Source organism: Bos taurus, chromosome 19 (genome assembly GCF_002263795.3).
Source record: "Bos taurus isolate L1 Dominette 01449 registration number 42190680 breed Hereford chromosome 19, ARS-UCD2.0, whole genome shotgun sequence".
NCBI classification, from domain to species: Eukaryota; Metazoa; Chordata; class Mammalia; order Artiodactyla; family Bovidae; genus Bos; species Bos taurus.
Genome location: NC_037346.1, coordinates 34,583,108 through 34,599,151, shown reverse-complemented (window position 1 = coordinate 34,599,151; position 16,044 = coordinate 34,583,108). Strand labels below are relative to the sequence as shown.

General features: G+C 53.6%; 1 protein-coding gene across 19 annotated transcripts in view; it reads right to left on the bottom strand.

Annotated features, from left to right (window-relative positions):
• Positions 1-16,044, bottom strand: part of TOM1L2 (target of myb1 like 2 membrane trafficking protein) — a 71,504-nt gene that overhangs the window by 29,259 nt on the left and 26,201 nt on the right. For 12 of the 19 annotated variants that reach the window (NM_001435175.1, NM_001435178.1, NM_001435177.1 and 9 more), the window contains exon 2: positions 2,954-3,038. In NM_001435175.1, coding sequence (NP_001422104.1) covers positions 2,954-3,038 — 85 coding nt within the window. Of the gene's footprint in view, positions 1-2,854; positions 3,039-16,044 lie in introns of all 19 variants that reach the window. The other 7 variants (NM_001435174.1, NM_001435176.1, NM_001435180.1 and 4 more) reach the window with 1 other exon arrangement.

Sequence of the window (16,044 nt, the reverse complement as noted above, 5' to 3'; positions counted from 1 at the left end):
GTTACCTACTTGCCAAACAAAAATGTCCTTTTAAAGTGTGTGAGAAAGCTGGGGGAGGGGAGGGAGCAGCTCTGCCAATTAGCCCAGTTAGACAGAAAGCAGAGGCTTCCAGAAGGAACCACACACACCAGCCTGCAGTCAGGCTGCCCACAGGAGTCCTCTGCTCCCGGGGAGGGGCCCTGTTGGAGGTGTGTGTGTGTTCTGTGTGTGCTCTTGTGCGTAGTGTGTGCACACAGTGCATGTGTGTGCCCTTGTGTGTGTGCTGTGTGTGCCCTGTGTGTATGTGTGCTGTGTATGTGTTCTTGTGTGTGTGCAGTGTATGTGTATGTGTGTAGGGTGCACACACTGAGTGTGCCCTGTGTGTGCTCTTGTGTGTGTGTGCTGTGTGTATGCTCTTGTGTGTATTGTGTGTGCGTGCTCGTGCATGTGTGCAGTGTGTGCGTGTGCCCTGTGGGTGCTCGTGTGTGTGTGCCCTTGTGTTTGTGTGCTGTGTGCTTGTATGTGTGTGCTGTGTGTGCTCGTGTGTGCAGTGTGTGTATGTGTGCAGTGTGTGCCGTGTGCTCATGTGTGTGCGCTGTGTGTGCTCCTGTGTGTTGTGTGTGCTGTGTATGTGTGTGCTGTGTGTATGCTCTTGTGTGTGTGCAGTGTGCCGTGTGTGCTCGTATGTATGTGCTCTGTGTGCTGTGTGTGCTCATGTGTGTGCAGTGTGTGTCCTGTATGTGCTGTGTGTGTGCTCTTGTGTGTCTGTTTATTGTGTGTGTGTGCTGTGTCTGTGTGGCTGCAGCAGCACTGCCCTGGGGAGAGGCCCTGCTGGAGGTGTGTGCAATGTGGCAGCAGTTCCTACAAGAGGTGCTGATTTCTGCAAAAAGGGACTTGACAAGCTCTTGCTTTTGAGGACTTTGTGGACCTGAGCTGGTGGAGCTCCATGGCCACAGGCCAGGAGTGTGATTGATTTCTCCTGTCTCAAAGGCTCCATCAAGTAGAGTCTCATCCCCTCCCCTTGAACTTCCACGGAGCACTAAATGGGTAGAGCCACCCAGGGCTGCACTCACTTGCGGCTCAGGGAGCACAGCACACAAGCTCCCAATGGGGGATGAATGGAGGGAAATCAGAGATGCTGTAGCTCCCAACTTAGAGGGAAGGTGCTGCCTGAGAGGGAGCACAAAGGCAAGTATTATTTACCCTTCTCCCAGGGAGAAGCCTGGAGATAGGATCCAAGTCCTGTCGGGGGCCCCACACAGCTCCCTGCAGCAGCAGATCAGCCATGAGCCAGGAGCAGGAGAGCGGGGACCCAGAGGCTGAGAGCAGGAAGGGGATACCGTACCCGCCAGCTTCTGGGGGACAGATCGGGGCCACAGGAGCTGGCCTCCCCAGAGTCTCCACAGACCCCACGCTCCTCTAGTCATCCTGAAGACATCTGGTCCTTCGGCACCAGGACTGCTGCTTCTGAGCTGTTTCCTCCCTGTGTCCCAGGAGGATGAGGCTGCACCCCCTTCATACCCTGGATGCCCCCACTCCCTTCCTGCCACCCCTCCTAGCTGTTCCCTTGCTCCACTGCAGTTATTGGGCTCCTCCAGCGTAGAGGCTGGGCACAAGGACTCTGTGAGCTGGGGAAGGTCCGAGATGGTCATAAAAATGACCATGATCCTCACCAGAACCACCATGAGACTCTTCTGGGAGCATTCATCAAACCCAGGTGCCTGCACCTGACTAGTAGTCCAGGGATGCCTGGGAAACAGGATCTAAGACATCCGGGTTAGGGGTTATTATTCTGCCAGGCACTGCTGCTTAGTGACCAAGGGGCCAGGGCACCAGGGGTGGCTACACAATGCCCCAGGCTGGAGGTTACCTTAGGCTGGGCATCAGGGCAAGCCCAGCAAGGGGCCTGTGGAAGAGCACATCAAACCTGTGCCCACCAGGACCCCAACCTGCCAGGTGAGCTCTGAATAAATGAAGGAAGCATACCCAGAGTTTCCGGGCTGGAGCCCGTCAGCAGGGCTTTCGTCCTGCATCTGCCCTTCCGAACTGTGCTAACCTTGGGCGAGGGCCAACCAGGGCAAGCTTCAGCTTCCTCAACACTCAAAGGGGCTGGCCCCGTTGCACAGGCTGGCAGAACCAGGGCCGGATACAGGGTGGGGGCCCAGGGCAGGGGCAGCCCCTCGCCCCCATTGCCTCCCAGCCTCCTCGGTGACTGTGCACAAGTGGTCACTGCCCTCTCCTCCCCAGCTCAGCTCTGCACAGTTGAGTCACCAGCTGACCAGGGTGTCTTGTTCACGGCCTGCCTCCCTTCTCTGGAATGTCAGCGCCGAGCGAGGGAGTCTGTTTGTCCCCTGGGGCTGAGTATGAGGTGGTCACTCAGAAAATATTTGTTTAGTGAAATCAGAAAGCTGGTCCCCAGCCTCCACATGGCAAGGCCAGTAACGACAGAGCTCAGGGCAAGGCCGGAGCTGCCCAGGTCTGGAGGTGGTTGATGAGGGTGCTACTACCATAAATTCCATTTTTATGGTGCAGATAGAGAGTCAAAGACCAACGAATTTGGAAGAAGTGCATGCAGAATGCAGCTGTGATGCAGAAGAGGATGTAAACACAGCAGCAGAACAGACCAGGCGTTACAGGGGTGGGGGCGCCTGGGCCTCGCAGGTCTTCCCTGCTCCACCGCCCACTAAACACCCTGAGGGCTCTCTTCTTCACGGGGCTCCATCCAGTCCAGCAAAGCAGGGCAGAGACAGCCTAGGGCTGCAGAGAGGGAGGGAGGATCGGCTGCAGGGGACTCAGTAACCAGGCAACTTCATTTTCACTTGTGATTAAAAGCAGGTTATTAAAGAGGGGGTCACTGCTCTGACTCCAGCAGCACCTTTGGGGGCGCCGGCGGGAGGGCGGAGCATCCGAGCATTGCCAGGTGGGACTCCATGGTCGACAGGCCACCTGCCCAGAGGGCAGAGGGGACACGCACCCTTCCTCCGTCTCATTGATGATGTCGCAGATCTCCATGTTCAATGTCCAGTCCTCGCTCTGCAGGGAGCCATCTGTTGCCTTTTCTGCAAATTCAGAAAGAAAGCTGCTTTACATTTCTCCTGGAATAAGGGGCCTGGCAGAAAAGAGTGGGGACCGGATGCACCCCACTGCCCCCTCAAGCAGATGGGCTGAGCCAATAGCAGCTCTAGGGCTGTTTCCGAGAGAACACCTGGGACAGGGGGTCAAGGGGTGACCCCCAATACTGTCCTTCAGTCACTAAACTCCCAGGCGCTGGAATTCTTAGAAGAAAATGCAGGGGGAGGGCTTCATGATGTCAGTGTGTGGGTGCTAAGGCACTTCGGTAATCTCCAACTCTCTGCGATCCCATGGACTATAGCCTGCCAGGCTCCCCTGTCCGTGGGATTCTCCAGGCAAGAATACTGGAGTGGGTTGCCATGCCCTCTTCCAGGGGATCTTCTTGACCCAGGGATCAAACCCTCATCTCTTACATCACCTGAATTGGCAGGTGGGTTCTACACCACCTGGGAAGCCCACATAATATTGTATGTGGCAATAATTTCATTCGTGGATATGACACCAAAAGCACAGGCAACAGAAGAAAAAACAGATAAACTGGACTGCATAAAAATGTAAACATTTCTGGCCATTAAAGGACACAATCAACAGAGTAAAAACAGAGTAACATATGTTCAGAATGTTAGAAAATATGTGCAAAGCTGATAAGGAGCTAATATTTTTTAGGATAAACAAAGAACTCTTACAACTCAAACACAACAAAAACCCCAATTTAAAAATGGGCAAAGGCATCCAGTCCCATCACTTCATGACAAATAGAAGGGGGAAAAGTGGAAGCAGTGACAGACTTTATTTTCTTAGGCTCCAAAATCACTGGGAATGGTGACTGCAGCCATGAAATTAAAAGACACTTGCTCCTTGCAAGGAAAGCTATGACAAACCTAGACAATGTCTTAAAAAGCAGAGACACCACTTTGCTGACAAAGATCTGTATAGTAAAAGCTATGGTTTTCCTGCTAGTCATGTATGAATGTGAGAGTTGGACCACAAAGAAGGCTGACGGCTGAAGAAGTGATGCTTTTGAACTGTGGTGTTGGAGAAGACTCTTGAGAGTTCCTTGGACAGCAAGGAGATCAAACCAGTCTATCCTAAAGGAAATCAGTCCTGAATATTCATTGGAAGGACTGATGCTGAAGCTCCAGTACTTTGGCCACCTGATGCCAAGAGCCGACTCATTGGAAAAGACTCTGATGCTGGGAAAGATTGAAGGCAAAAGGAGAAGAGGGCAGCAGACAATGAGATGGTTGGATGGCATCACCGACTCAATGGACATTAATTTGAGCACACTCTGGGAGATAGTGAAGGACAGAGAAGCCTGGTGGGCTGCAGTTCATGGGGTTGCCAAGAATCGGACACAACTTAGTGACTAAACAACAATGACAACAACAAAAGGACCCAAACAGACATTTCTCAAAAATAAAATAAAAACCTATACACAGGGACTTCCCTGGTGTTCCAGAAGTTAAGAATCTGCCTTGCAATTTAAGGGATGCAGGTTGAATTCCTGGTCCGGGAACTAAGATCCCACATGCCTCCGAGCAACTAAGCCCACACGCCACAACAAAAGATTCCGAATGTCACGACTAAGCCCTGCCACGCCAAGTTAATTAATTAATTTTTAAAAAAGATATACAAATGGCCAACATGTCCCTGAAAAAAAAAATGCTATGTATCACTAATCATTAGGGAAATACAAATTGAACCCACAATGATATATCACTTCACTCTCTCTAGGATGACTGTTATCAAAAAAAAAAAAAGGAACAAAAGCAATGCTGGTGAGGATGTGGAGAGACTGGAACCCTTGTGCACTGCTGGTGTGGATGGAAAATGACAAGCTGTCCCTGTGGGAACCTTGGCAGGTTCTCAGAAAACTGAAAACAGAACTACCGTATGATCCAGCAACTCCACTTCAGGTCCACACCCAGTAGAGCTGACAGCAGCACCTCAAAGAGATATTTCCACACTTGTATTCACAACAGCATTATTCCTAACAGCCAGGGAGCAACCCAGGTGTCCAGACACAGATGACAGATAAACAGAATGTGCAGATTCACACAGAGGAATATTACTTAGCCTTAAAAAGGAAGGAATTCTGACACCTGCTCCAAGATGAGTGGACCTCCAGGGAATTATGCTCAGTGAAATAAGCCAGACACAAAAAGACAAATACTGCATGATTCCCCTTATGGGAGGTTCCTAAAGCAATCAAATTCATACATAGAAAGTAGAATGGTGGGTGCCAGGGGATAGGGGAGGGAGTAGGGAGTTACTACTGAACTGGGGACAGAGTTGATGATAAAGGTCCAGAGAGTGGGTGCACGACCACATGAATGTGTTTAATACTTAAGGGTGGTTAGAATGGCACATTTTGTTATACCTATTTTAACATGTTTTTTTAAAATCCTAGGGCAAGCAGTATTCTCTCCCATATTTAGAGGAAGCAAGGCTCAGAGAGGTTGAGACGCTAGCCAGGATCACACAGCTGAACAGGCACTGACATCTGGTCTTGGGTCTGTCTGTCTAATGCCTGGGCACTTGCTGATGTGGCCCCAGCTGTCAGCACCATGAGTTTGGACCCAACGCTGCCCTGTCCAAACTGTTTAGTTCTCCAGAGAGACAGTCAAGACAGTCACCAGCCTCTTTAACTAACAAAAACTTCATACAACATGCACGTCCACTGACAGTGTGAACCCCACGACCTCTGTGCACACTGGAAGTGGCTGGTTCCACTGGACACAGCTGCGGGGAAGGCACGCTTGTCCTGCACATGCAGCCCAGAGCTCATGCTCCATTGACAGCAGTCACCACACTCCAGGAACCCGGCCGCAGCTCCAGACATCAGTGCCCTGGCCCGTGGTGTGTGTGGATGATCCTCACTGCTTCAGTCTTTACCAAAAAGCAAGTATCCTCAACCTCTTCACACTCTTTACTCGTCATCCTTGACACCCAAAGATTCCCCACCCCACAAAAGGAGCAAGCCCACCCCAGGGGCGAGAGTGGCTGGATGAGGCCCTGTGTGCGGGGCGCTGGGTGGGGGCCAGGGGCCCTTCACTAGGGCCCATGGTGTCACCTGGCTGCAGCAGAGGCAGCATTTGATGAATCCCCCTCCTCTAGGGGGGCTTTCCCCGGTGGCTCAGCAGTAAAGAATTTGCCTGCAATGCAGGAGAAACAGGAGACGTGGGTTCCAACCCTGGGTCGGGAAGATCGCCTCGAGGAAGGAAATGGCAACCCACCCCAGTATTCTTGCCTGGGAAATCCCACGGACAGAGGAGGCTGGTGGGCTACAGTTTGTGAGGTCACAGAGAGTCAGACACGACTGAGCACGCACACAGGCACCTCACTGGGGGAGAAAAGCGTGGGGAGGGAGGAAGGGAGGAGGAGCCAGGGGCCTGTGAAGAGAGGCAAAGGTCAGGACGGAGGAGAGGCCACGCCACCCAGCCGCAAGCAGCACTGCTGGGCCCTCAGGGGACATCGTCATGGGGGTGGGGCTGGGGCAGGCACCCAGGCAGAAGGGCCAAAGCAACATCCAGTCCGGAGCCGGAAAGACTGGACGCAGAGGCTGTGTGAGGCGAGGGCAGCGCGAGGCAATGTTTGGAGAGTCCATGCCGAGACCCTTGCCCCCTGCTCACTCTGCCACTCGGATCTCTCAAGGGCCTACCCCTAGAGGAGGGGACCCCCCGACCTGGGGTCACACACAGCAGGGCCTCTGCAGCCTCCTAGTAAAGCAGCTCACCTGCTACCCTTCGGAGCCAGTGAGGGGACAGACCAGCTGGCCAAAGGGCCACCGTCCGCCTGTGGTCTGTCCCATCTCAGCATGTGTCACACACAGACTCAGGAAGAGAGAACAAGGGACACCAGCAGGGACAGGGGACACTGTCTTGGAGGCCTGACAGAAGAAACTTCCATCAGTGAACCTCCCCACCCCTCCTCCCCACCACCGGGAAGGGGGTCAGAGGCGTGAGAACCTCTCCTCGGGGTCAGCACCCTCTATTCAATCACTGGGCTCTGAGTTTCCAGCAAAAGATAGAGGCTCCTTTTGATTATAAAGAATCGACCTCAGAAGAATGCCTCTTTATTTTCATTTTGCTGGAAATGCCACAGACATACAACTGTGGGTATTTGGCTCGGCTGAGACAGAAGAAGCAGGGAAGGCTGACAAAGGAGCTCAAAGCGCTTCTCGGTTTCCTTTCCTCATAAAAGAACTCCCGCCATGGGACCAAGCTGGATCTGATTGCCCTCCAACTGTGGCCACACCCATTGGCTCCCTCCCCAGGCCAGAGGACGCCAAGTTCAGGCTCATTTCTGTTACCACATAAATTGTCAAAACCGAAGATAAATAAATCCTGGTGCAACGGCAAAAACACAATGCTCCAGAGGTCAGGGAGCAAGTCATTCCCGCCAGCCAGCCCCCAGGATGGAGACAGATCAAAGCGCCAGTGACCCGGGCAGCAAAGGGCTGACCTTCCAGAGGTCTCCAGTGATATGCTAACGGCCAGGGGCAAGGCAGAGCTGGACAGGGCTGTGCAGGGCTGGGTGGAGCAGGGGCAGACACAGCGCCCATTAAACCTTCAGAGCCTGTCATCCTGATGCTGTTGCCATGGCATTTTCTCCATTCAGAAAAGGCTGCCCCCTGCCTGGTGTGGGCTGGGGGCCAGGGTGCCTTGAATGTCAATCCTGGGACTTCCCTGGCAATGCAGTGGCTAAGGCTCTGAGCTTCCATCCTGGTTGGGGTGTCCAGACTCTGATGGCAAGGTTCTTTTCCAGTAGCAGCCCACCCCCCGCCCCACAATGTCCCTCCCACATGCTCTGAAGTTCAGGGCCGTGATGCTGGGAGGACAGTCCAGTCCAGGGGCTTGGTTTCTTGGCTGCTGATTTCTACACTTTGATGTGAAATACAGCAACATCAGAAGCAGCCAGCACCAGAAGGCTAAAGAGGGCTGGGTTAGCATTTTTGCATTCAGCAGCAGCCTCTTGGTGAGCCTGGAGGAGAAACAGCCGAATCTTCCACCTCCTCCATAATCAAGAGTGAGAAGGAGCCCAGAGTGGCTGGGCTGCTTCCTGTCGGAGGTGGAGAGGAGAAAAGGAGTCTGCACAGGCAGGACTCATCTGACAACATGCCCCATCAACTTGAGATCAGCCTTCTAGGCTCTGGATGGGTTCAGGCCAGTGAGGCAGGTGAGGAGGACCAGCCAGGTGGAAAGAACTCAGTCCCAACACCGCACTCAGAGCCATGGACGCCTCTGCTCTGGGTCCTTGACCTGGTGGATGTTAATTGCAGCTGCTCCCCTTTCACTAGAGACTCCCTCCGTTTCATGGGGTGTCCCCCTGTTTCATGGGGTGTCCCCCCGTTTCATGGGGTATCCTTCTGTTTCATGGGGTATCCCCTGTTTCAGGGGTGTCCCCCCGTTTCAGGGGTGTCCCTCTGTTTCATGGGGTGTCCCCCCATTTCAGGGGTGTCCCTGTTTCGGGGGGTGTCCCCCCGTTTCAGGGGGTGTCCCTCTGTTTCATGGGTGTTCCCCCATTTCATGGAGTGTCCGTTTCAGGGGTGTCCCCCCATTTCATGAGGTGTTTCTCTGTTTCAGGGGTGCCCCCCCGTTTCATGGGGTGTCCTTTTCTACAACAGGTGGTCCCACTCCTCCCTCACCCTCTTAAAAGGCAGAGGAGGGGCCGGAAGAAGGTGCACAAAGTATAACCTGACCAGCCCAGAGACTCCAGAGGCAGCTTCCTCTGTAACTTGGAGGCAAAATAAAACACGGTGGTCCTCAGGCCATGTATACGTTGGCAGCCTGGGGACCCAATCCCTAGGAGCCCTGGTGCCATGGAGCTGGGAGGAAGTGAGAGAGACCTCCCTGGCACTGGCACATACACACTCCCTGGCAGTGGTACACACACTGCCAGACCACAGCAGGCCCCTGCAAGCAGGGCACACAGGACCAGACAAGCCAGGAAGGACCAGACAGGGCTAATGTGAAGTCCTCAGGGACTGGGGCAGCCCCTGTACCCACCCCGCAGCTGGAGAGGGCAAGGGCAGGGGCCTGATGGAGATCGTGCTCTGGACCTTGGCTGCAGGTGAGGCAGCCCTGCCTGGTCCCACCCTGAACCTTCCCATCAGAGCCTGGGGGCAGAAAGCAGGTGCAGACGCGCTCCCAGGGGTGGAGGTCCCTGGACAGGGCCATCCAGCTGATGACTGCCGAGGGTCGTGCACTGGCAGGCAGCGGGAGGCAGGCAGACGGAGTCCCTGCCCCACCACCCGCAGACTGGGCTCAGTCCTGCTGTGCCACGTCACCCCTGGGCCCTGGACCCAGCTTCCTCTGCTTCTTCCTCTGAGCCCTGTTTCTGTCAAAGGAGGTAGCGGGTCTGGTGATCTCTGACCCCCTCAGTCCCCGACTCTGCTCTGACAGCATACTGGCCTATGGACACTTTTTCTTCTTTTCTTGGTGATTTTTTTTTTTTTTTTTTTTTTACTGTGGTAAAATATACGTGGGCTTCTCTTATAACTCAGTTAGTAAAGAATCCGCCTGCAACACAGGAGACCCTGCTTTGATTCCTGGGTCAGGAAGACCCGCTGGAGAAGGGAAAGGCTACCCACTCCAGTCTTCTGGCCTGGAGAAGTCCATGGACTGTATAGTCCATGGGGTCGCAACGAGTCAGACAGAACTGAGCGACTTTCACTTTCACAATATATGTAACATAAAATGTAGCACCATAACTGCCTCTCGGTGCACAGCTCAGGGCCATTAAGTGCAAGTACATGTAACCGTCCCCACCACCACCTCCAGAAATGATGCATCTTCCCAAACCAAAGCTCAGTCCCCTGAAACCCTCACTCCTCACCCCTCCCCCAGCTGTTGACACCCACCCTTCTCTTGTCTCTGAACTTGATCCTCTAGGAACCTCACAGAAGTGGGTATTAATCCTTTAGCAGATACATGCTTTCCAAGTATCTTCTCCCACTCTGCACTGCTAAATCCAGGGTCATGAAGCTTTCTGTTTTCTCCTAAAACATTTATAGTTTTATTAATAGCTCATATTTAGCTATTAATTGATTCATCGTTGAGTTTTCTAGATGGTATAAGGTGAGGTTCCAACTCCACTCTTGTGCGTGTGGACACCCAGTTTTCCCAGCTCCATCTGTTGGAAAGACTCTTTCTCCCACTGGCTGGTCTTGGCACGTGTGTCAGACATCAGCTGAGCATCCATGGGAAGATTTGCCTCGGGTCTCCCTGTTTCATCCCCTGGTCTCCATCTCTCCCTGTGCCAGGGCCACGCTGCTCTAATGATGGTGAGTTCTGAAATCCGGAAGTGTCAGTCCTTCTATGCTATCCCTCTTTCTTTTAGTATGTTTATTTTTATTTATTTTTGAAAGAAACATTTATTTGGCTGTATGTGGATCTTCAGGTACATGGATCTTTCTGGTCAGGATCTAGTCTCCTGACCAGAAATGGAACCCAGGCCCCCAGCACTGGGACTCAGGAGTCTTAGCCACCGGACCACCAGAGAAGTCCCAGCTTTGTCCTTTGTCAAGGTTGCTTTGGCTATTTGGAGTCCCTAGAGATGCCATATGAATTTTAGGATGGAGTTTTCTATTTCTGCAAAAAAAAAAAAATGCTGATGGGATTTTGAGTGAGATTGCATTGAATCTGCAGATCACTTTGGGTTAGTATTGTCAGCTTCAAAGCATGAAGTCTTCAGTCCATGAATATGGGATGTCTTTCCATTCATCTTCTCTCATTTCTTTTGGGCTTCCCAGGTGGCTTAGTCAGCCTGCCAATGCAGGAGATGCGAGAAATGCAGGTTCAATCCCTGGGTCGGGAAGATCCCCTGGAGGAGGACATGGCAACCCACCCCAGTATTCTTGCCTGGAAAATTCTGTGGACAGAGGAGGCTGGTGGGTTACAGTCCGTGAAGCCAGGAAGAGTCCGATATGATTGAGTGACTGAGCAACAACAAAAACATTTCTCTCAGCAATGTTTTGCAGTTTTCAGTGTACAAGTCTTTCACCTCCTGGCTAATTCCTAGGGATTTTATTCTTTTGGATGCTATCATAAATAAAATTGCTTTCTTAATTTCCTTTTTGGATTGTTCGCTGTGTAGAGAAACAGCTGAGTGTTGACTCATATCCTACAGCTTTGCTGAATCTATTTATTTATTCTAACAGTTTTTTTTTTTCTTTTTTCATGAAACCTTTAGGGTTTCCTACATACAAGGTCACATCATCTGTGAATAGAGATGGTTTTACTTCTTTTGTTCCCACTTGGATGCCCTTCCTTTCTTTTCTCCTATAACTACTCTGGTTAAGACTCCCAAGACTATGTTGAACAGAAGTAGTGAAGTCAGCGTCCCGGGCCTGACGTATGGCTTTACCAAACCTGACCATGGCCATGAGAAGAAACACAGGGATAAGAAGACCTAGTGGAGCTGAGTTCTCACCTCAGGGAAAGGTAGATCACCTGCCCGAGTGTGAGCGCGGGAACCCCAGCAGGGGCTTGAGGACTCTGCCTGCTAAGGGGTCTCATATCTGCGTCCAGCTCTGAGGAGGTCACTGGGACTTCTCTGGCCTGGAAAGCCGTGCCCCACAAGCCTGCCCAAGGACAGCGCCACTCCACGGCCTCCCCGTGCCTCCTGCCGTAGGATCTCAAGGGGCGCTTCTGACAGGCACCCGTACTTGATGGTATGGTCTATGGTCCACATGAGAGCTGAGTTCTCAAGGCCTCCCGATGCTGTTTTGGGAGCTTCTTCCCATCTTACAGCCACTGGGGGACCCTGGCTCTCCATCTGAACTTGTGGGTGAGCAAAGGGCCTGTGCTACTGAGCAGTGGTGACCGCACATCCTCTGGGGCCCTAGGCAGCCTGGGGAGATCGGAGTCAGGCTCCAGCTCTCCCCAGCATCTCCCTCTGGGCTCAGAAGCCAGAGAATTGGGCGTCGTAGTGGAGTCTGAGCAGGGAGTTGAAACCCAGGCTTCCCAGGCTTTGGAGGGTTCAAACTTCAGCCAATTACTGTGTGACCCCAGGAATGTGACCTCTTCAAGGTTTTCTGTTGTCTGTAAGATGTGATAATCACAGCAGTCTTCTCACAGGGCTGCTGGGAGGTGAACTCAACACGAAACAGGAAGCCCTGCGGAGCCCCCGACACAGCCACACAGAGGCTGGAACCCCCACCCCCACCCCCGCCTCCCCAGGGTGTCCCTCGCTTTCCTGTGTCACCACTGCCACCTACAGGTAAACAGCAGTCCACGAGCCACCCTGGTCACTCGATGCCCTGGGAACCTGCAAACACCCAGCTGTCTGATTCAGGGCTTCTGCACCACAAGGGTCTCCCTCAGAGGGAAGCCCCACAAGGGCCTGGCCCACGTGCAGGGCAGAGGCACTGCTTCCTTAGGGATCCAAACGCTGAAGCTCCCAGATCTCAGAGCCCAGCTGTTAGTTTCCCCACGAGTCACTCACAGTGGACGTCATGTTTCCCAACTCTGGACGTGGATCCTGGGGCAGGGAGCCCAGAGCACTGCCTGCGCCCCACCGGCCACACCGCTGACCCCAAATTGCCCAGCCACTGAAGTCACTCCTCTCACACGGGGTCCAGGGAGCACACTGTGGCCTCTTCACAGACACAGTCTTATGTGCCACCCAGCTCCAAGGCAGCCCTTGTCAGAGGGGAGAAGAGAAGCCGAGGGGTGAACAGCCCAACTGCACACGGCCGGCAGGGAGAAACAACCAAGGTCATCCTGGCGCACGAGACCTTGGACTCTGACACCCCAGGCAAGGCTGGGCCTTGAGTACACCTGGGCCCCCAGCCCCTGGACACAGCCATGCCACCACCACCCCAATCTCTCAGATGAGAAGGGCTGGCTGAGAAGCATGCAGAGAAAAGGGTGAGGGGTCAAGTGCAGTCAGCTGCTCCCCTTGTTGTTTTTTTTTTTAATAAACTGTCAATACTGGAATAATTTCAGACTTACTGAGAAGCTGCCAAGATAGTACAAGGATCCCCAAGGGCTTGTCTCCCAGTTTCTGCTCATGTTAACATCCTTCAGGGCCACCGTTCATGTGTCAAAAGTGAGACGCTAACAGCAGCTCAGGACTTCTAACTCCTATTCAGAGTTTTCCAGTTTTTCCATTAAGATACCCTCTTCTGTCTAGGATCCAGTTCAGACCAGCATGCTGCATTTAGGTTTCTCCTCACTTTAAACATCTACTTTCTTTAAAGACTGGCACATTCATAAAATCCTGAGCTTGCTCTCCCACCCGGACAGCTCAGTTCCGAAGGGCAGTGCCCTGCCAGCCGATCCCACACCCTGTCCTGGCCGAATGAGGACACCTCGTCCTCCCAGGCCCTGACAAAGGAGCCCTTCAGGCCAGCCCAGCAGCGGAGAACAGAGGCTGGTCATCCATGCGGGCATGGGCTGCTGGTCCAAGTTCTTTCTAACTGAAATTCCCCTGGAAGGCGGGGCGGTGGAGAGGAGGTAGTCCATAGCTTTAAATACATGTTCTCTAGAGACAGAGCCTGGAGAATCCCATGGAGAGAGCAGCCTGGCAGGCTACAGTCCATGGGGTCGCAGAGAGTGGTACATGACTGAGCAACTTTACTTTCTTTTCTAGAGGCAGAGCTACTGGGGTCTGGATGGGGAATTTCCCCAGGTCTTGTAAACAAAGGTGTAGAGAGGAGCTGGGGGAGACATGGGCCTAGGGCTGGGGGGCGGCAGGGAGCGCGGGAGGAGGCTGGGCTGGGGAGGGGGTCTCCGGCTATTACCCGCTAGGCCAGTTGACAGGAAAAGGTCTCTCAGGGGCTAGGGCTCAGATTAGGGCTGTGGGAAACAGAGTGGGCTTGCAGCCCAGGTGCACCCTGAGGGCAGGGGCCAGGGGAGAGCGCCGGGCATTGAGGGCTTCCAGTTCAACCCCAACCTGACTGCGAGGCGTCCTCCCACGGCACACTGACACCAACCAACACACACACACACACACACACACACTCACATGGGAGAGGTCATGCAGACGGTCTCTCTTCTTAAATGCTTGAATTTTTCCAACATTAATAGTAGGTAAAACTTCAGTAGGAAAGGCACAGACTGCTCCTCCCTGTGACCCAGCCAGACAAGCCCTGAGGAAATGCTGAGGGGGAGGGGGGCTGACTCGGCAAAGGTGCCTAACTGAGGAAACCTCTGCTGTTTCCACAGACGAGAGGACGGCCCCTTGACGAGGTCCATCCACAAGGCGCAAACGTACATGCCTTTTAAAAATGATAAATGCCTCAGCCTCACCACCAAGTGAAATCAGTGCAGGAATGCTAAGTGAACATCGGAGCCAAAGTGCCCTGTGCAGACTGATCTCTGCCAGGCAGAAATGCGTGCTTGTGGGCGAGAACACACAGCCGGTCCTCTCTGTGCTGAACTGACCCTGCTTCCCTCCCTCTCTGGTCCCCACACAGCCCCGGGGCCACGTGGGGGCCCCTCTCGGAGCCCAGGGACTCCATGGCACAGATGTCCCCCAAGCAAAAAATCTAAACAGCCACAGTCCAGTCCAAGGTTCTGGTTTGTTCTGTGGAGCCATTCGCACCTGCAGGGACCATTTAGGAAAGGCGTCCAGCTCGGGAGGACTGCGGACAAAACCACACCACACTGGGCCAGGCGAGGCCGCACTGTGCCCCTGCCAGCCGGCCCTGGGTCTCCATGCCCAGTTCCCAACGCTCACGCCCCAGGCACAGCCACCCGAGGCCAGGCTGGGGGACAAAGACCACCCTCCATGCCATGCCCCAGTGCCGACTCCGTGTCCCCCAAGGCCTGGGTGGCCCCCTCTGAGCAGCAGGCTTTGGGGGACATGCTTTGATACAGACATTCAAGAGAGAATAGAGAAAGAAACCCAGAGGAGGCCATTTTTCAGGGCAGTGGTTCTCGGCTCTTTCTGGATGGAATGTTAAAGGAAGAGTAATTCCCTGTGAGCATCTGGGAAGATCCTTCCAGAAAAGTGTGCAGGTACTTAACTCAGCACACACTCTAGACGGGCTCCCCAAGAGCACCACCCGGGTTGGAAAGCACCCTGACAGAGAGCATCTCGAGCGCCTCGGCTGCCCCGTTCATAAGAACACCTGCAAAGCTAAGCAGAACATGAATGTCCAGGACAGCCACGTGGCCGCAGCGCTCCCAGGAGGGCCGCTCTGGGCAGGCAGGCAGACTCTCCACTGGGGGTCTCAGCCGCTGGACCAGGCGCAGCGGGTCTGTGGGACTGGGATGCTGACCTCACTGTGCTGTCATCTCCCCGAGGGCTTCCTTAAGTGCCCCGGGAGCTGGGAGCTGCCCACACAGCCTTAGTCTGTTCTCCCAGGAAGAGCTGGTCCCAGGGTTCCAGGGAATGAGTGAGTCACCAATGACTGTGATGACGCCTCCCCCACACCCCTACATACTCGGAGACTCCAGGATTCCCAGAGACCTGCTCGTGCACTCCTGAGACAAGACTCGCGGTCCTGGCAGCCTGTGGCCCGCAGTCCATCAGGGCCACAAGGCCCAACCTTCACTGCCCTGTCCTCCTGGCCCTTTGCGGCCACTCCCTGCGACTGTGTGAGTGAGTCAGTCCAAGTTTCTTCTCACCGAGTGTTGGAACACACGTAAAGGCCTGCTTCCAAAAGGAACTTAGGGTCATTTTTATAATAATTTATACTCAAGGTAAATGGAATGAAGACTGGAAACCACTTGGAATAAAAGAGGAGATGAGTTATGACAACTCCTGACACCCTAGGTAAAAGGTACAGACAAGAAGCCTTGGTCCTCACTGTCTGACTGAGGGCAGAGCAAGCCACACTCCACCAGGAGGGTGGCCATCTCTTCCTGATGTTGAGGGACTTGGAGGTGAACGTACTGCCACCACTCCTGTACTACGGAATAATGAGCAGGGTCATATGAAATGTCTTGAAGACAGCATCACATAAAACGCAAAACGTTCTCCCTCCGCCTTCCTGGCACCTGTGCCCTCCCTGACTCGCCCCTACCATCTCCCCAGCCTCTC